The sequence below is a fragment of the Phaseolus vulgaris genome, chromosome 7, assembly GCF_000499845.2.
Source record: "Phaseolus vulgaris cultivar G19833 chromosome 7, P. vulgaris v2.0, whole genome shotgun sequence".
NCBI lineage: Eukaryota > Viridiplantae > Streptophyta > Magnoliopsida > Fabales > Fabaceae > Phaseolus > Phaseolus vulgaris.
In genome coordinates this window covers 15,762,297-15,783,753 of record NC_023753.2, presented here as the reverse complement: position 1 = coordinate 15,783,753, position 21,457 = coordinate 15,762,297, and the positions used below count along the sequence as shown (strand labels likewise).

The 21,457-nt window shown below is 46.4% G+C and overlaps 1 protein-coding gene across 1 annotated transcript; it reads right to left on the bottom strand.

Moving 5' to 3' along the window:
- Nucleotides 1-6,979: 6,979 nt before the first annotated feature.
- On the bottom strand, nt 6,980-7,666 carry LOC137829122 (uncharacterized). The gene has a single exon (XM_068635916.1). It carries the CDS (start codon nt 7,664-7,666, stop codon nt 6,980-6,982), a length of 687 nt encoding a protein of 228 aa, XP_068492017.1.
- Nucleotides 7,667-21,457: the final 13,791 nt, after the last annotated feature.

Below are 21,457 nucleotides of genomic sequence, written 5' to 3'. Positions count from 1 at the left end.
AAAGTGGGCACGTCGGAGGAGTCCATGATTGTGTATGCCTTCAGGAAAGGCGTGTGTCCCGGCCCTTTTTGCGAATCTATTATTCGCAATCGCCCAAGGACTTTTGCTGAAATACGACGTCGGGCGGTGGAACATATCGCCTCTGAAGGAGAGGTGTGTGAGAAGCGCACCAGCGTGGTACCTTCGCGCCCGAGAGCGCAGACGCGGGCTCAACCCGTCAGGGTCAACGAGACCACGACGGGGAGAAAGAAGCCAGAGGGGAGACGCCCCTATGAGACCAGAAAACCCCAGCCCCGGGGTCCAGCAGGAGGGGATCGCCCCGTCAGAGAGAGGGCAAGGCCGGCGAGGTACAACTTTGTGGTGGGGTTGAAGGACCTTATCGCCGTGCCTAATATAGCTGAGAGGTTGAGGCGACCGGCGAAAACTGACAAGGTGTTAGGGCCACGGAAAGACTCTAGGTGCGAGTTCCACGAGGTTTTCGGTCATCACATTGACAACTGCCTCTCGTTGGGTTACCAACTTGATGAGCTAGTGAGAAGCGGGTTTCTGAAGGATTACGTCGCAGAACCCGCCGCGACCGCCGGTGCCAACAGAGGAGCAAGCGCACGAGATGCCTGTTCTCGGCTTGGTTCACACCATTGCTGGAGGTTTTTCCAGCGGAGGACCCACCGCCTCCTAGCAAAAGAAATACGCGAGGGGGGTCAACTCGATCGAAGAAAGGATCTCGGGTGAGCCGTTGGAATCGGACCTCGTGTTCACGAGAGGGGATCTTCGAGACGTGGTGCTGCATGACAATGACCCCGTGGTCATCTCAGTTGTCACGGTCGGAAGAAAGGTGCGCCCATTCAGGATGATAGCAGGGACCAACCGGCGGCTAACGCCGTGGAGAGGGAGATTGGCGGCAAAACGTTTAAGTTAGGGCGTTTGCTGAGCCAAGAAGAATAGGAGGGGGTGGCAGAGGTGATTTCATGCCACCTGGATGCCTTTGCATGGTCTGCCTCGGATATGCCCGACATCGACCCGGATTTCCTATGTCATCACCTCAGCATGGACGCCACGGTCCGTCCCGTGCTCCAAGGGAGGAGGAAGTTTAATGAAGAGAGGCAGCTAGTGGTAAGGGAAGAAACGCAGAAGCTGCTGAGTGCTGGCCACCATCAGGGAGATCCAATACCCTGAGTGGCTAGCCAACGTCGTTTTGGTGAAGAAGGCGAATGCAAAGTGGAGGATGTGCGTGGACTTCACGGATTTAAATAAGGCGTGCCCGAAGGACTCGTACCCACTCCCCAGCATCGACGCATTGGTGGATAGTGCATCTGGATGCAAGGTGCTAAGCTTCCTGGATGCATTCTCGGGATACAACCAGATCAAAATGCACCCGAGAGATGAGAGCAAAACTGCATTAATGACAGAGACTTGCAGTTATTGTTATAAGGTGATGCCTTTTGGGTTGAAAAAAGCGGGCGCCACCTAACAAAGGCTGATGGACAAGATCCTAGCGCCCATGTTAGGAAGGAATGTATATGCCTACGTGGATGACATGGCAGTGGCGTCGCAGGATAGGGCACATCACATGGCGGACCTGGAGGAGTTGTTCGTCACTATATCAAAGTATCGCCTCAAACTAAACCCTGAGAAGTGTGTCTTCGGGGTAGAGGCCAGTAAGTTCTTAGGTTTCATGCTCACAGAGAGGGGGATAGAGGCGAACCCCGACAAATGCGCAGCAATTATCGCCATGCGAAGCCCGACGTCGGTAAAGGAAGTGCAGCAGCTGACAGGGCGGATGATGGCGCTCTCAAGGTTTGTTTCTGCCGGGGGAGAGAAGGGGCATCCATATTTCCAGTGCCTGAAGAGAAATAGTCGCTTTGCATGGACTGACGAGTGCGAAGCGGCTTTCATCAAGTTGAAAGAATACCTGGCGACGCCACCGGTCCTCTGCAAACCGGTAACGGGCGTACCCCTCCGGTTATACTTTACGGTGACAGAGCGGGCTATCAGTTCTGTGCTGGTCCAGGAGCAGGACCAGAGTCAAAAGCCCATATATTTTGTAAGCAAGGCATTACAAGGCGCGGAGACGAGATACCAGGCACTGGAGAAGGCAGCGTTGGCAGTAGTGTTTTCAGCCAGGAGGCTCCGTCATTACTTCCACAGCTTTACAGTGGTAGTGATGACAAACCTCCCTATACAGAAGGTGCTGCAGAAGCCTGATGTAGCTGGAAGGATGATGCGCTGGGCAGTGGAGCTGTCTGAATTCGACATCCAGTATGAGCCTAGAGGAACCATCAGAGGGCAAGTGTATGCAGATTTTGTGGCAGAAGTCTCGCCCGGAGGTGAACAAGAGGTGGAGGTGAGCTCACAGTGGTTGCTTTCTGTCGATGGCTCTTCCAACCAACAAGGGAGTGGTGCGGGAATAGTCTTGGAGGGACCGAATGGCGTACTGATTGAGCAAGCTCTGTGCTTCGCCTTTAAGGCAAGTAATAATCAGGCTGAATACGAAGCTCTGATCGCAGGAATGCTCCTGGCCAAGGAGATGGGCGCGCAGAACCTCTTGGTGAAAAGCGATTCCCAGTTGATTACGGGGCAGGTGTCGGGTGAGTTCCAGGCGAAAGACCCACAGATGGCGCCGTATCTGAAATATGTCCAGCTATTGAAGGGAGCATTCAACGCTCTTCAGCTGATACATGTCCCAAGGGAGCAGAATGCCAGAGCCGACCTGCTCGCCAAGCTGGCCAGCTCAGGCAAGGGGGGTAGACAGAGGACAGTGATCCAAGAGACGCTCAAAGCTCCGCGTAAGTTCGTGGAAGATAACAGGGTGGATGTCCTCCAGATTTGTACAGCAAGAGGGAGGCCAAGGAGTCATCGTTCTTTGACCCAATATACGCTGAAGATGCCCCGCATCAGCACATACGCGGGCACGCCCGAGGAAGGCTGGTAGATGCAGGTGTGTGCCCTAGCCGAAGGAGACACCTGGATGACACCGTACAGACGGTACCTGGCGGATGGGGCTCTCCCAGTGGAGCCTGAAGAGGGTAAGAAGGTTAAGAGAAATGCTGTGAGGTACACTCTGGTGGACGGAGTGTTGTTCAGGCACGGGTTCACTGACCCTATCTTAACGTGCGTAAGTGGCGACGAGTGTACTGGAATAATGGCGGAGCTCGACGAAGGCGTTTGTGGGAGCCACGTGGGGGGAAGGTCAATAGCCTCTAAGGTGGTACGCGCAGGTTTTTATTGGCCAACAGTAAAGGAAGATTGCGTGCGGCACGCCCAATGTTGTAAGCAGTGTCAAAAACACGCCGACTGGCACAAGGCGCCGCCAGAAGAGCTGCGATCCATATACAGCCCGTGGCCTTTCCATACCTGGAGGATTGACATCCTAGGACCATTCCCACTGGCGATAAGGCAGATGAAGTACTTGATCGTTGCCATTGAGTACTTCACCAAGTGGATAGAGGCGGAGCCCGTGGCCCAGATCACTGCGCACAAGGTGCAACACTTTGTATGGAAGAACATTGTGTGCCGTTTTGGCGTACCTAGGCGGCTGATATCCGATAATGGAACCCAGTTCGCTAGTCAGCAGTTAAGAAACCTGTGTGCTGAGGTAGGCATCAAGCAAGTGTTCGCATTAGTCGAACACCCACAGACTAACGGGCAAGTAGAATCAGCAAACAGAGTCTTGCTGAGGGGGCTAAAGAGAAGGCTAGAGAAGGCCAAAGGGGCGTGGGCGGAGGAAGTACCAAGGATCGTATGGGCATATCACACCACGCCCCAATCCTCTACCATGGAGACGCCTTTCAGTTTGGTGTATGGGTCGGATGCGATGATCCCGGTAGAAATACACGAAAGCTCGCCACGTTTTCAAAAAGTTTGTGGTTGAGGAATCCAACGAAGAAAGGCAGGTAAACCTGGATCTACTAGACGAAGCCAGGGAGGAAGCCAGAATAAAAGCCCAAGCGGTAAAGAGAAGAGTAGAGCGGCAATATAGCTCTAAGGTAAAGCCACGACAATTTCAGATTGACGACCTAGTTATGACGAAAACCCACCCATACGAGCTGGAGAATAAGCTGTCTCCCAAGTGGACCGGACCCTTCAGAGTTACCGAGGCTAAGGGCAACGGTTCGTACAACCTAGAGACCTTGGAAGGGGGTCCCATCCCGCGCAGTTGGAATGCAGCCAACTTGAAGTTTTATTTTAGTTGACTTATGTAAGCAGCGATGTAACAGTCTTGTTAAAGGGGACGCTCTTTTTCCCTTTCCGGGGTTTTTTAATGAGGTCACCCAAATAAAAGAAAAACAAGTTTGAGAAAAAACCTTGCCTTGGTTTTTAGTCTTTATCTTTTCCCCGTTTGAAGCGGCGAAAGGCGTCGCCAGTAAGAAGGCGTTGCCAAGAAAGAAGGCGTCGCCAAGAAAGAAGGCGTCGCCAAGAAAGAAGGCGTCGCCAAGAGGAAGCGTCGCCAAGAAGAAAGGCGTCGCCAAGAAGAAAGCGTCGCCAAGAAGAAAGCGTCGCCAAGGTAGAAGGCGTCGCCCAAGCGCAGGCGCCGCTAAGAAACATGATGGAGGAAAAACGCACAGTATATGAGGTGTGTGCAAAAGTAAAGCGGCGTTACGGAAACATGGTATAGTACAATTAAATTTACAAGCAGTGTTCGATACAAATTGGAGTAATGCGAATAGGGAAAACATCACAAGCCCTGTGCTCATACAAAAAACACAAACGAACCATTCTTCAGTGGCCGCCGGAGTCTACACGGGAGGAAGACGAAGCCCCGCTCTCAGTCCGCAGAGCCCGGGTAAGTCGTGACCTCCGCTCTTGGTTTATCTTCGAACCTGCACCAAGGGAGATGAACGTGTCAGAGACACCATGAAGTAAAACACACACAGATAGAAAGCAACAAAGGTGGAAGTTTCTAGGGCAGTGACTCATACATATATACTTCTCAAGGGTTCCAGCGTTGAACTCCAAACTGATCAAGGTGGCGGAGTCAAAACCTCCCGCCTCAGCAAGAATCTTGCAAACCACCTGGTCATTCAGGGCTAGCTTCTTGAAGGGTTTGGATTTGAGGGCCCTCGTCTCCCTCACCCAGTACAGTGGAAAACCATCTAGGGCGGAGGGAACGAGATCAGAGCAACAGATCTTGAAGAACCTGCCCTTCCACCCAGTGAATGAGTTTTGGAAAGGGGTCAGGAGAACCCTGCCAGGAACGTTACTGAGGGTCACCCAGAGGTTATTCCTTTGCCTCTTCACCTCAAAGAAGTGAAGAAAGATACCAACTGAGGGTGCACAACCCAGAAACCCGAAAAGGATGTCAAAGGCCTTGACGAAAGCCCAGCTATTGGGATATAACTGGGCCGGAGCAGCATTGATCTCTGTCAGCAGTTCCTTCTCAAACCTGGAGAAGGGCAGGCGCACGCCGATGGTCTTGAAAACCACCTGATAGAAATAAAAGAAGGGGACCTCGTCGTTGGCTCCCCTAGAGTGCAAGGGAGCACAACAATATCATCGTCGTGCCTCTTCGCGAAGGCAAGGTGATCATAGGAGCATGAATCCCCTTTGTGTTCCCTTATGGCCCGGGTAGAAAGCAGGCACGAGCACACGTCCAGGAGCTCGCTCGAGGCCCAAGTATACAGGTCCTTGGGGTTAACCCTGGGGGGAGGAACACGAGAAGACATGCCGGAACAAAATCTGGGAGGTTTGGAGGTGAGTGGCCCACTGGTAACGCAAGGGCAAAACGCTGGTTGGAACGAACACTAGAAGAACTCTTCGCGAGAAGAGAAAGGGGGCAAGCAGGTTACGAAAGGCGCAGGAATGATGAGGACAGGTTCAAGATTGGGAAGAACTAAATATTGCGGTTAGAGCGCCAAACGACGCAAATGGATGCACCGTGCGATCGAGCCACGTGGCAGAGGATGGGAGGATGACCCTGGCACCACTGGTTAACACTCAGAAAACGTCGTACCGACAGAACGCCTGAGGGTACGATGCGCCGTCGAGAGTGGGTCAGAGGCACAGAAAATGTCAGGACCAAGTCAAGTGGCTGAACGTCCCATCAGCCATACGAGAAGCGCCACGTGGATAGCACAGGCGAAGCCTTGAGCTCTTCGCTGTCCCCAGGCGTCGGCCAGGACCAAAGTTAAAGTTAGCGCCAAGGTAAAGTTAACGCCCAAGGCGTCGCCAGGGAAGGCGCAGAGGGCGACGCCAGCATGAAGGCGCAGAGGGTTAGCGCCAGCAGGAGGCGTTAACCCAAGTATCAGTAGTGTCACCTCCTCGATACCCGCAGGTAGGAAAGACCGTGGAGGGGGATGAAATCGAAGAAGTCGAGACTAGTCGCTGGCGGCGTCGCCTCCCCGATACCCACAGGTAGGAAAGACTGTGGAGGGAGATGAGATCGCCAGTGGACCACTGTCAGGGTTGTTCCTTGACACCCATGGGAAGGAAAGACCACGGAGGGAACGACCCCCCCAGAGCACTCGGCGTTTTTAAACACCCTGGGACGATACGGCGCTGCTGTAGCAGGCCTCTCCTTAGGCATGGGCGCTGGGCACCAAGAATCAAGGGACAGATCGCTTTGGTGTTTGAGACACCCCATGGACGATACGGCTCCGTGAGGCAAGCCTCTCCATTGGCGTGGGCATCGACGCGTGACCTTATCACAAGTGTTTAGGACCCAGAGTAGGTCTCAACTTTCGCGTTGCGGCAATGGTAAAGCCACTGACGCCTTCACGAAGCATAGGCGCCGGGCATACAGGGTCGCCCAACGCAGCGAAAGAAACGGGTAGAGTACAGACAAAACAATCGAAGCACATGAAGGCGAAGAAATGAGGGTAAAATCATGCAGGCGGAATTCGATAACTCAAAGGTACAAAAATTGTCATGCAAAACCCACAGTTGTGACGAAAGTGCAAATAGTTCAAAGAATTACAAGTTTATCAAAGAGGATCAAAAACAAGACAAAGCGCAAAGGAATAAGGTGGTGGTCGAGGGCGGTTCAATCATCCAGCTCCAAGGGCACGACCTTCCCGTCAACGATGTGATGAGTGGAATCGCAGTTGGAAACGTCGATTCCCGGGTTCTCGCAGACGACCTGGGCCAAGGCCTCTTTGAACCCCTCCTCGAAGGTGCCCGCCATGTCATGGATAAAGGTCTTCTTGTCCTTCTCTAGCTCCTCAATGGTGGCATCCCCAGAAGCTACCTGCTTCTCCAAAGCCTCCTTCTCGACACGGAGCCGGCTGACCTCGATCTGCAGTTTGTCATAGTCAACCTGGAGAAGGCCCAAAGCCTTGGCCTGAGTAGCCATCTCCCCCTCCATCCGCTCCAGTTCGTCAGCCTGCCCACAGCATCGGTCCTTCAAGTCCTTTTGAACTTCTTCGTAAGCTTCGACTATGTCTTGGAGGCTCGTTACCTGAACTTGGAGGGTGACTTCCCGAGTGTAGAAGTCGGCCTGAAGCTCCACCGCCTCTGCCAGTTGTTTTTCAGCCTCCTCTTTGGCCTCTTGCGCCAGCTTCAGAGTGGTTTTGTAGGCCTCGTTTTGGCATCCCAAAGCTTTCTTTTCCTCCTCCAGGGCAGCTACCCTTGTTTCCAAGGCCTGGAGGGTTTGAGTCTGCAAAACAGCGTTTCTAGCTTGGGCACGCCATTCGAGGGCCACGGCCAAGAAGGTTCCCAAGTAGAAGGGCATCCCCTCCTTCCTGTCGGAACCTTCGGCATTGATCCCCCGCTGAAGCCCCTCATCAGATGCATGATTGGAGGAGGGATGGCAATAAGATCTGAGGCGGCGGCGACAGAGGAGGGACCAACGGAGACCTCTGGCGGTGGTGGGGGTGGAGCAGATTCGGCCCCTTCGCCTGCTTCCTCTTGGACCATTGTGGGAGGAAGAGAAATGGCACTTGGAGGGTTATCCCTAAAGGAATTCCCTCCCAGGGGCGATGCCGCTGGTAGGATGGGAACCCTCGCAGCCTTCCTCCTCTTGAAGGGTGCCACGCCGTCAGAGTCCTCATCATCGGATATAATCTCCAAGACCCATTTCCCTTTGTCAAGGGGGGTTGGAGCCGGAGATGAAGCCACAGCCAAAGGGACGGCGGCGATGGGCGGAGGAGAGCCGGGTGTTTTGAAGCGCCTCGGGGCTATATGCGGATGGTGAAGATGAGCCTAGTGGGGCTTCGGTAGTGGTTGGTGGCGGTAGGGGCAAGGTTAATGAAGGATTTGGGTCAGCAGCAGGGGCGGAGGAGGCGCCAGCCTTGGCGGCACGAGCAGCCTTCATCGCTTTCGCCAAGACCATCCTTTTGGAAGCGTCCATCACCGATCCTACATTCAGATAAACCAAATAGCAGAAGTTACAGCCAAAGCAGCTATACAAACCCACAAACGCGTGGATGAATGAGACATAAGGCACATAGCACAAAGGAAAACAGGTGGAAGAGGCCAGTAGAGCAAACGTGAAGCAGTAAAATACAGATAACAAAAGATAGTAAGAGAGGAGTCTCCCTACCAAAGTAGGTGGTCAGGGAGTGGGCGTTGTATTCGCTCGCGATGAGCTTCAGCGTATCGAAGACAATCCCAGGCTAGCCAAGGCCTTGCATACCTCCCTATCAGCAGGGGATAGCTCATCCAGGGCCTTGGCCCTGAGCAGCTTGGGGTGTTTTGTCCAGTACAGGGGGAAGTCGTCCAAGGCTGTGGGGTCGTGCTTGGCGCAGCACACCCTGAAGAATTTTCCCTTCCAGCTTTTGTAGGAGTTCTGGAAGAGAGAGAGAAGGATCCTACCTGCGATCCCGGAGAAGCTTACCCAAAAGCTTTTCCCCTGTTTCTTCACCTTGAAGAAATGTAAGAAGATATCCACAGAGGGAACGATGCCTAGATATCCGCAAAGAATTGTACAAGTGGGGATCACCGCGATGGTTCTCCAGGTCCTGAATGGTTGTCAGAGTGGTGCATTCGCTTAAAAGCTCGTCGGAGGCCCATGAGTAGAAGGCTTTATAGTTTGTCTTGGGGGTCTTGGGGGGAGAACCAGACTTTGAGTTTGGGCGCACCATGATGCGGATAAATAACTGGAGAAAGAGGAAAGGAAAAGGGTTTTAACAAGTGATGCCAAGACAAAAAAGGGGATAAAACCCTAGAAAAATGCCACCCACGCGAGAAAACCCAGAAAGAAGGAGAGGGGAACGGAGAAGAACAGAGGAGCGGAAGAACACAAAAATGCAGAAACATAAACAGTCCCAGGCAGTTCAATACACAGCGATGCAATGCAATGAAGAGGAAGAGTAATGGAGGTGGAAAAATCATACCTTTGGTGTCGAGGTGTGGAGGGAAGGGAAATGCGAAGGAGGGAGCAGTGATTGTAGAGGAAGGGCTCGAAGACGATAAACAATGCAGAAAGGCAGAGAGAATGGATGAAACAGTAGTTTGAGCGCGGGGTTTTGGGTAACTTGAACGTTACATTTGCAACCCAAGAGGCGCTAATTGGGAGCCGTGTGATCGTGCCGCGTGACAAAGGATTAAGCGCTCAAGGGGAGCGCAGGGGACTCTAGAGGCTGGCCGTGTGATGGGCCACGTGGCACGCGATTAAGCGTGGCCCCAAAAGGTGTTACTTTCCCCGCTTCAGAGGATGTCCAATCAGCCATTAAGAGCACCCCTATGGTTCAGAGAGTGTCACTTCAATAATTCGAGAAGTGTTGAGTCAGCAGGGAATGACACGTCACCAGGGTGACACGTGGACGACGTGGGCGAGGCCTTAGTCTTTGCGCTGAAGACAAGTCTTCAGCTTAAGATTGGGGGGCTTGTGTACCGTCCCGTATTCGGGCGTTGACAAAGTCAAGGTCAAAGTCAACGTCGGGGGTCAAAGTCAACATAAGGCGTCGCCTAGGTGAAGAGACGCCAAGTGCCAGCGTCGCCAAGGTCAAGGCGACGCCTAGTTAAGGCATCGACCACTTAAGGCGTCGCCAAGGTCAAATGTCACAAAGGCAAGGCGATCACAATGTGGCTCCCCGATACCTATGGGTAGGAAAGACCATGGAGGGAGCGACGCCGTGGGAAGGCCTCAAATCCCGATAATCCGGGGTAGTAATAAAGAGAAGGGAACGATGGCTTCAAGGCCATAGTGGTAGCGCCAGTGTAGGGCAGCCTGACTCGTGAAGTGCCCCTGCCGCCCAAGAGACGCCCTCGGGATAGATACGACTCAAGAGGAGGGTCACGCCCAGGGTGGCCAGGTGCAGGGTACGCGAGGAAGGCAGATACGCTCTCAAAGTGAGTGACTAGATGTTTGGGGGCATGAGCTGGCACCCAAAAAGTCACCCCTTGCGCCAGATGCACTCCAAGGAAGGAGGACTCACACGACGAAATACCCCTAAGTTGGGTCGCGGTGCTGTGAGGCCCTCCACGTGTAATAACAGCCAAGTCATAACAGAAACATCAATTTGTCAGGTATAAGGTAATTAAAGCTATTTAAATTAAAGTTTACGTTTCGAGCGTTTAAGGTACTTTAAATGCTTCGAGCGGTTTAAACGTCTTAAAGGCGTTGAACGTTTCACAACCTTAAATGCGCTTTAAGACGCTTTAAATGTGAGAATCATTTAAATAGAACCTGGGATGTTGGAAACGGGGTTCGAACTTTTGGCAAATTTTCTAGAAACTCTCTAGTTGCTTGCTCGAGCCTTGAGGTTACGTACAAGGGACTGGGGAAAGATCTTTGCCAGAGGGAGAAAATATACACTAGACACAGTTTCCTTTTTACCACCTTCAGAGTGGCATACGCGGTGCTCCGATACGGAGGTGCATAGTTTTTGGTGTTTCTTGCTGGCTGACTTGAGCGCGGAGTGCAAACGACCGCTATGGCGCCCTTTTGTCCTTCTTTGTAGGAATCCACAGGTAACCAGTGGGAAGGAGTCCCTAGCTGACGGTTGAGGTTGCGCACGAAGACGTCCCAGGTCAACTGGACGGAACAATCGCGCATACATTTTTTCAAAGCATCCCAGGAGTCCACGTGAGGCCTCCTTCTAAGTCCAATGTCCATGAGTGTCTTATGCCACCATTGTAAAGCATAATCTAGAAATTCTATAGTGGCTAGATGTACCCTTTGGTCTTCTTTGACCTTATACACATAAAAAATTTGCGCACATTTTGCTTCCCACCCCAAGTTCACATTAGGATCTCCTTCACCATTAAAGGTAGGTAATTTAACATAGGGTAAGTGAAGTTTTACTTCATGGTGCCTTCTTTCTCTATGATGATGACGGTGGTGTTGGTGGGTTTGGTGGTACCGTCCTCCATCTGATTCTTCTTCATGGCCGAGATGATTAGAAGCACCTCTTGAAGGACTTCTATGTGAATGGCGCCTTCCATGTGCAGAATTGTTGGATGTTGCATGATTTTCTTCAAGCCTTTGCAACCTTGCTTCTAATTGTCTTATGGCTTCATCTTTTTGTGCAATGGTCTTTTTGGCATCCTTCAATTCACCTTTAATGTATGCTTTTGGTGTAGAATTAGACATGGATGAACCACTACTTGAATAATGCTCCATTTTAATAACAAAACAGTACACAAATGAACAAACAACGTTAGTAAAACAAGTGAAAATGGCAAAGATGCTTGCAGTTTTGTGAACAGAATTTGCACTCAATTCCCTCCAAAAAGAATTCAATTCTCTTTCAAGCTAATCTTGTGGTTTGGTGATTCTCAAGTGAAATATGTCACAGCACTCACCCACTTTATCCAAGAGCATCCACCACAAACTTAAAGAACAATAAAAGACAAGCAAGAAAAAGGTGTAAACAAGAAAGGCTATAGCAAAAGGAATACAAGATATATGACAAACTTAGAGAATAGTGAAGAAAAGACAAGCAAGAAAAATAAGGTACTCAATTAAAGGGTGGCACACAAAAGAAACCTAGAGAAAAGCACTAGAATAGATGAAGAAAACAAAAAAAAAGAACTACTGGAATGTTTTTATAAACTGTGCGTGACTTTACAGATTTATCTGGAACTGTATAATGCAAACTGGATTATGAAATTTAAACCATAGAAAGTTGAAGATCTTATCTCAACAATGGCACTGGATTTACGCAAAAACAGTAAGCCAATTAATTGTGATAAATTTTGCAAAATCACTGCCAGATTCGTATTTTTTTCGCCAGAATTACACACTGGACGTATTTCATTTATCATTTTTTTTGTACTTGGAATTTTGATGTACTTCTTTTTTCTACTCTTTTATAACACTTTGAAGAACTCAAATCCAGAATTTCAGAAATTTCCAGTAAGCAAAGAAATTGCAAAAGAAATCGAAACAGTCAGCACGTTTTCAAGAAAACAGAGGAAACCTAACTGGAATGAAAAACATAATTAAGAACTTCAAAAGACATAATAGAAGTGATGTTTAAGAACTTGTATAGGTCTATTACACAAGTATGAACTCAAAACTAAAAAGAAAAAGCACCAAAGGATCAAGAAAACAAACACATAAATCTGTACTTAACACAAAATCAAGAAACCAAAATTATCAAAAAAAGGGACTACATAGAATTCATAACATTTTTGGAGAAACATGACTTTGATAAAACTAAGAAGGATTCAAAAATCAAAATGACACAAACACAATGTAATAAAAACAAGAAAACGGCAAGAAATACTCAAAAATAAACCTAAAACAGAAAGATAAAGACAAGAATGTAAAGTTCTTGAATTAAAAGTGCCAAAACAACTCAAACATACACAAGAACACACCTAAGACTCATGATACCACATGATGTGATTCCAATTAACATGGTACGGATATAGAATGAATCGGTAACTCTAAAACAGCAAGTAAACCCCAAGAACTACTCTATAACAGTTCAGGAATCACAAGAACAGTGCCAAGAACAGCAAGTTAACGCAGCATACAAAGGATCTACCGAATGAAATAAGCTAAGCAACAAAACCCATAGAAAGAAATTTGAAAACAACAAGATTATCACATGTAATTGAATACCGAAAATGGATGAACCAAGAACAACAAGGAAACAACCAAACTACACTGATTAAAGGAGAAATAAAGTGCAGAAAATGAAAGGGAAAACAGCAAAGAACAGATTGTACCGAATGGAATAGGAAACACAAGCAAGAAACACAAAAATGGAAGAAAACGGAAAATGGAAAGAGTGACTTATGTGGTTGTAGACCAAGGGAGGATCTTCATGCCAATTGGAGGGTGGTTTGCTCCAAGATGAGTGGTGGTGCCGCCACTTGAGACTCCTAAGAGCTCACAAGATGAGACTAAAGAGAGAAGAAGAGTCAAGGCTCACAACTTTCTCTAAAATTCACTAGCATTTCATTAGTCTCAATTTTCAACTTGTTTTACAATGAGGCAAGACTCTCCTTTTATAAGGTGGGAGATGACCAACCCTCTAGGTAAGGAAGGAAGGAAAGAATCCTTCTAGTTCATTCTATGAAAAAAAGGCGCCTAACTAGGCTAAAAGGTGACCTTCCTAGCCATTTCTAAGTAACTAGTGACTAAAAGTGCCCTTACATGCATAGTTTCTTTTGTTTCCTTCTTTAGGCACTTCTCTAAGGCTATCATATCCTATTTAAAGTTTAATACAAGAGATATTACAAAGAGAGATTTCATTTGGCAATCTCTTCCCAATGATCTAGCCATGCTCCTAGTGATTCTTTGATTGGAGTGGGCTTGGGCTTCTCCATGATTTTGGTCTTCTCCATTCTTGTTCTTGAATGTTGGCCTCTTTTTCATCTTGATTTGCATCAACCATGGCGTATAAAGGCAAGGGAGATGTTCACTTATTGTTTTCGACCTTGGCGTATAAAGGAAAGGGAGATGTTTTACTTTGGAACCATACTATTCTTGACCTTGGCGTATAAAGGCAAGGGAGATATTTTACTTGGAACCATAGTATTTTCGACCTTGGTGTATAAAGGCAAGGGAGATATCTTACTTGGAACTGTACTATTCTCGAACTTGGCGTATAAAGGCAAGGAGGATGTTCACTTGCTGCTCTCGACCTTGGCGTATAAAGGCAAGGGAGATATCTTACTTGGAACCATAATATTCTAGACCTTGGCGTATAAAGGCAAGGGAGAAGTTCACTTGTTATTCTCGATCTTGGCGTATAAAGGCAAAGAAGATATCTTACTTGGAACCATACTATTCTCGACCTTGGCGTATAAAGACAAGCGAGATGTTTTACTTTGGAACCATACTATTCTCTACATTGGCGTATAAAAGCAAGGGAGAGGTTCGCTTGCATATCTTACTTGGAACCATACTATTATGGACCTTGGCATATGAAGGCAAGGGAGAAGTTCATTTGCTTACTGTTCAACACATCGCAAACATATTTTTCAGCTAACTTTTTTATTGGGTGACCTCATTAAAAAACCATTATAAGGGAAAAAAAGTTTCCCCTTAACTGTGTACAATGATATGACTAGCTGAAATAAATTTGAGATTGGCCCCATTCCACGTTAGGGGAATCATCCCGCCTTCAAAGGTCTCGAGTTTGTACGTTCCGTTCCTGAGCACCTCTATTAAACGGAATGGCCCTGTACCATCTAGTACTCGGACGTTGACAAGTCAAGGTCAAAGCCAACGTCGGGGTCCAAGTCAACATAAGGCGTCGCCTAGGTGAGGCGACGCCAAGTGCAAGCGTCGCCATGGCGGGGCGTCGCCAAGAGGAAGCATCGCCAAGATAAGACGTCGCCTAAAGCAGGCGTCGCCAAGGTAAAATGTCACAAAAGCAAGGCAATCACAGTGATGCTCCCCGATACCTCCGTGACCATGGAGGGAGTGACGTCGTGGGAAGGCCTCAAACCCCGATAACCCGGGGTAGCAATAAAGAGAAGAAAAAGGTGGCTTCAAGGCCATAGTAATAGCGCCAGTGGAGAACAATCTGACTCGTGAAGTGCCCATGCCGCCCCAGAGAAGCCCTAGGGATAGTTACGACTCATGAGAAGGGTCACACCCAGGGGCAGCCAGGTGCAGGGTACGAGAAAAAGGTAGATACGCTCTCAAAGTGAGTGACTAGAGGTTTGGGGGCATGAGTTGGCACCCAAAAAGTCACCCCTTGCACAGATGCACTTCCAGGTAGGAGGACTCACATGAGGAAATACCCCCAAGTGGGGTCACGGTGCTGTGAGGCCCTCCACGTGTAATAGTAGCCAAGTCAGAATAGAAACGTCAATTTGTCAGGTATAAGGTAATTAAAGCTATTTAATAAAGTTTACGTTTCGAGCGTTTAAGGTACTTTAAATGCTCCAAGCAGTTTAAACGTCTTAAAGGCGCTAAACGTTTCATAACCTTAAATGCGCTTTAAGACGCTTTAAATGCGAGAGTAGTTTAAATAGAACCTTGGACGTGGGAAACGGGGTTCGAACTTTTGGCAGACTTTCTGAGAATACACTCTAGTTGCTTGCTCGAGTCTTGAGGCTGCGCAGAAGGGACTAGAGAGAGGTTGTTTGCCAGAGGGAGAAAATATACACTATACACAGTTTCTTTTGACAACCTTCAGAGTGCCATTCACGGTGCCTTGATACGGAGGTGTAGAGTTTTTGGTGTTTCTTGCTAGCTGACTTGAGCGTCGGAGTGCAAACGGCCGCTAGGGCGCCCTTTTGTCCTTCTTTGCAGGAATCCACAGGTAGCCAGTGGGTGTCCCTAGCTGACGGGTGAGGTTGCACACAAAGACGTCCCAGGCCAACCGGCCGAAACAGGCCCAGTCCACTTGGGAGACAACTTGTTCTCCAGCTGGTAGGGGCGAGCTTTCCGCATTACCAAGTCGGCGACCTAGAACTGTCGAGGTTTCACCTAGGACTTGTGGTTATACTCCACCCTTCTCTTTAAGGCTTCGACCTTGATGTGCGCTTCCTCCCTGACCTCGTCCAGCAGGTTTAAGTTCACCCTTCTTTCCTCGTTAGACTCCTCGGCTACGAAGTTCTGGAAACGAGGTGAACTTTCATGAATCTCAACAGGAATCATGGCGTCTGAACCATACACCAGGATGAAAGGTGTCTCCTTGGTGGTGGAATGGGGAGTGGTATGGTAAGCCCACACAATTCTTGGGACCTCGTCCGCCCAAGTTCCCTTGGCTTTTTCCAGCCTTCTCTTTAGGCCCCTGATTAAGACTCAATTGGCAGATTCGACCTGTCCATTTATCTGGGGGTGCTCAACCGATGCGAACACCTGCTTGATACTGAGTTCCATGAAGAGTTTTCCTATCTACTGACTTGCGAACTGGGTTCCATTGTCAGACACTAAACGTTTTGGGATTCCAAAACGACAAACTACGTTCTTCCATACGAAGAGTTGGACCCTGTGAGCTGTGACTTATGCGACAAGCTCGACCTCTACCCACTTGGTGAAATACTCGATGGCGACCACGAGGTACTTCATCTGACAAACTTCCAGAGGAAACGGACCAAGGATATCAATCCCCCAAGTGTGAAAAGCTCATCGGCTATGGATCGACCACAATTCTTCGGGGGTGCATGATGCCAGTCGGCGTGCTGCTGGCACTGATTGCATCGTTGTGCATAGCTCGTGCAGTCCTTCCTCATGGTCGGCCAGTAGTACCCCGCCTGGATGACTTTTGACGAAAGAGCTCGGTCGTCGATGTGACTCCCACATATACCTTCATGGAGCTCTGCCATGATACGCGTGCACTGCTCGTCGCTCACACAAGACAGGATAGGGTGAGCGTAGCCATGTTTAAACAACTTTCCATCTACCAGGGTATACCTACTTGCATTTTTCCTATTGACCCTGGCTTCCGCTGCTTTAGTGGGAGCAAACCATCAGCCAAGTAGTGTCTATAGGGTGTCATCCAGGTTTCCCTCTTGTCGACTAGGCAAACGTGCAATGACTCTCCCCTTAATAAGTGGTATGCATTTATCCTAGGTGCCCTCAACGTTTCCTGAGTCAACAATCGGTGAAAACTTCTAGACACTTAGAGCCATTGAAGACACACTCACAATCTCATGTGTAATTATTCCACTAATTAATCAAGATTTAATGCAATTACAATTCAAAAGAAATACAATGGAAATTTGATTACAAAAGAAAATTTAGAATTCCTATTCTATGAACTTCTTTTGCTTTGTGGTACTCCTTGTTGTAACTTTTGCTATTTGCACCCACTCTTTGTGTATTTTTGTGAACTCACTTGTTGCATCATGTTGAATTAAGTCTGTTCAAGCTTTGAAGAATCCAAACGCTTTGAAGGTTGATGGAAGGCTAGATGTGCTTGTTGTTGCTGATGTGTTTTAGAATAGGATCTGGGGTAGATTATCTGTGTTAAATCCATTCTTGATTGAATCCAAAGCTTAAGCATTCTAAAACCTTTTAATTGAAAGTGTTTTTCAAACTAAGTGAAAAATAACTTGTTGTTTTGTCGAAACAACCGATTGTTTTACGCTTAGGTGTTTTTAGAAAGGTTGAAAACTGTTTTTGATGGTTGACTTCTTGTCAAACCAAAACAACCGATTGATTGAAGCATTCAACCGATTGTTTGTTTTGGGACCATAATAGAAAACTGTGTAGTGCTTTGACTGAGCATTAAATGATTTTATAACTGAATACGCTCCAGTTTTAAATGCTTTGACCAGTCTTTGAATGCAATAAATAGTTTGTTCAGATTTTGTAACAAACAAGAACTTAGTTTTAATCAAAGAAAAACAGATTTGAGTTTTTCACTGATTTTGCCTTTGAAGAGTTCGAGATTGCTTTGATCAAGAGAGTGTGATATAGGATTTTCATCTTGTATTGATTTCAGATCTTTTATGTAACAAGTGTAATCCTTTTGTACTTTGAAGAAACTTTGTGTGTGAAACTGATAAGTGCTGTGTGTTCTTGAGGTTGTCAAGATCAACATTCTTAGTGGTGTTTGTGCTGAGCCAAAGGAAGTGTGTGTCTTGAGGGGATCAAGGTCACTTCTTTGGTGGTGTTGTAAGTAATTTAGGGTTGATTGCTTAATGGATTTCGCAGTGGTTTTTGGGAAGACTGGATGTAGCTCTTGGTTTAAGAGTGAACCAGTATAAACCTGTGTGTGCAATTTCTCTATCCCTTGAACTCTTTAATTTCAGTTTATATTTGTGAACTCGTATAAACAACCGATTGTTTCTGTGAAACAACCGATTATTTTTCTGGTGCTGTGCTATATTGCTTTGTGTTTTTGGAAAACTGATTTCTTAGTCAAGTTTTCTCGAAGTGATTTCATTCTAGACTTAAAAGTTTGCGAAAACTCTCTTTAAACCATTCACCCCCCTCTAGTTTAAAGCCATACATTCTAACAATTGGCATCAATAGCTTGGTACTTGAAAGATAATCAAGTTTGATCCGAAAATCTTTTTCTTAGGCTGGAAAACTATCTTCCGAAAATCTACAAACCACCTTTATTCTGTGGTTTAGATTACAAGTATTGGGAGGCTAGAATGAAAATCTTTGTTGAATCCATTGATCAAGGAATTTGTGATTCAATCGAAAATGACCTTTTCATTCCAAAGCTTAAAAAGAATGGATCTTTTATTGCAAAACCTTGGTCCCAATGGACCAATAAAGAATGTAAGATGGCCAAGCTTGATTGTACTGCTCAAAACATAATAGCTTCTGTACTAGATACTAATGAGTTTTTCAGGATATCAAAATGCAAATCTGCTAAAAAGATGTGGGACACACTCAAAGCTACTCATGGGAACATCAATGAACCAAAGGAAGTAAGATCAAGAAGTCAAGCACGAAGGAAAAGGAGGCAAAATAGAAAAAGCCTCAACCTCTGCTTCATGGCCAAAAAGGAAGATGACTCAAGTAGTGTAAGTTCTTCTAACTCCTCAAACTCTGAAAATTACAGTCAATTGCTTCAAGCCTTTCAAGAAACACATGAAGAAGCTAACCGATTGGCCCTCTTGAACAACCAGTTAAAGGAAATGAATAGATGGCTTGAAAACATAGTCAAAACAATGGAAGAGGAATTGCAAAATTCAAAAACAGATTTTGAAAACCATGAAATAGTTTACAAAAACTCCTATTGCAAGTGTGATACTCTTATTTGTGAAAATTGCGAAAATCTTGAAAAGAAAGTTCATTATCTTGTTAAAACTGTGGATAAGCTTTCTAAAGGTCAATCCAACTTTGAGAATGTTTTGGCATCTCAAAAATGTGTTTTTGGAAAAGTTGGATTGAGTTTTAACCCACAGAACAAGCAAGATAGATTTTCAAAGTCATTTTCCAAACTGCCACAAAAACAACCGATTGGGCTGTCGAAACAACCGGTTGTTACATGGTTCTACTGCATGAAAAGAGGTCATTCTATCAGATTCTGTAAAATCAGAAAATATGTTGTTCCTAGGGGCTTTATGAAGTGGATTCCCAAGTGTAGTAAATGTTCAAATGATGAATGTAAACCAAATGGACCCACATTCTTAAGGGGACCAAATCTTTGTACTTGAAAATCTTTTTTGTAGGAAACCTTGGAGGAGAGCATGCAACAATGGTACTTGGACAGTGGGTTCTCCAAGCACATGACTGGGGACAAATCAAAGTTTCTACGCATCTCCTATAAGCAAGAAGGGTACGTTACCTATGGGGACAACAACAAGGGGAGGATTCTTGGGAGAGGATCCATAGGAGATAAAGATATCTTGGTCATTCATGATGTTCTCTATGTAGAAGGATTAAAGCACAATCTGCTGAGCATTAGTCAATTGTGTGACAAAGGATATCAGGTTATCTTCAAAAAAAACTCCTGTGAAATCTGTCTTCCCAACACAAAAGAGGTAATGTTAATTGGTAAGAGAATCAATAATGTTTATCTTCTAGATATCTCTTCACCTTGCTCAATTGGTTGTCTTTTATCCAAGCATGATGAGTCTTGGCTTTGGCATAGAAGAATTGCTCACATTCACATGAATCACTTGAACAACTTAATTTCTAAAGATCTTATGATTGGGCTGCGAAAGCTCAAGTTTGAGAAGGACCATATTTGTGAAGCTTGCCAAAAGGGGAAACAAGTGAAAAACTCTTTTAAAATAGAAAATGTTGTTTCTTCTTTAAAACCTCTTGAGCTACTTCACATGGATCTTTTTGGACCTCCAAGAACCATGAGCCTTGGTGGAAACTACTATGCTCTTGTTATTGTGGATGATTTTTCTAGGTTCACTTGGACTCTCTTCTTGGAATCAAAAAGTGATGCCTTTTCTGCATTTAAGAAGCTTGCAAGAAGATTGCAAAATACAAAGAACAACAACATAGGCTCAATAAGAAGTGATCATGGAGGTGAATTCCAAAATGAAAAGTTCAGCAAGTTCTGTGAAAAGATGGGAATTCTGCATAATTTTTCTGCTCCAAGAACTCCATAACATAATGGTGTGGTGGAGAGGAAGAACAGGTCATTTGAAAAACTAGCTAGAACAATGCTAAGTGAATCTTCTCTTCCTAATTATTTTTGGGCTGATGCAGTGAGCATCTCTTGCTATGTGATGAATAGAGTGCTAATTAGGCCAATTCTAAAGAAGACTCGTTATGAACTCTTCAATGGAAGGAAGTCAAACATCAATCATCTCAGAGTTTTCTGTTGCAGCTATTTTGTTATCAACAAGGGAAAGGAAAACCTAGGGAAGTTTGATGAAAAAGCTGATCATGGTATCTTCATAGGCTATTCTCTAACAAGTCATGCATACAAAATCTACAACAAGAGGCTAATGACTGTAGAAGAGTCTGTTCATGTTGTCTTTGATGAAGTGGATCGCAAAAGCATTCAAATATTGAAGAGCAGTCGTGAAGAGGATGAACATAACATCAGTTTGGAGAAGCTGGACATCTATGCAGAAAAACAACCGGTTGATTCCTCGAAACAACTGATTGAAATTATGCAGCAGAGTGAGTTGCCCAAAGAATGGAGGATTCCTAGAGATCTGCCAGTGGAGAACATCATTGGGCAGATAAAGGAAGGTGTCTCTACACGTAGCTCAATTTCAAACTTGTGCAGGCACACTGCTTTTGTCTCTCAAATTGAACCAAAGTCAATTGATGAAGCTCTCAAGGATGAAAAATGGGTTCAAGCTATGCATGAAGAGTTGAATCAGTTTGCAAGGAATGATGTATGGTTTCTTGTCCCTAAAACAGTTGAGATGAACATCATTGGTTCGAAGTGGGTGTTCAGAAACAAACTGGATGAGGATGGTGTGATCACAAGGAATAAAGCAAGGCTAGTTCCCAAAGGCTACAATCAAGAGGTGGGAATTGATTATGGTGAAACCTTTGCTCCTGTTGCAAGATTGGAGGCTGTGAGGTTGTTGCTGGCTTTTGCATGTATGAGTGGTTTTAAACTCTTTCAAATGGATGTCAAAAGTGCTTTTTTGAATGGCTACATCAATGAGGAAGTGTATGTGCATTGATTATTGTTGATGATTATTCTAGATATACATGGACTCTCTTTCTTGCTTACAAGAATGATGCTTATAAGGCTTTTAGGAAATTGGCAAAAGTTCTGCAAAA

What these genes read in the sequence shown, in the direction of transcription:
- LOC137829122 (XM_068635916.1), bottom strand. Translation starts at nt 7,666, where the DNA reads ATGCCCTTCTACTTGGGAACCTTCTTGGCCGTGGCCCTCGAATGGCGT.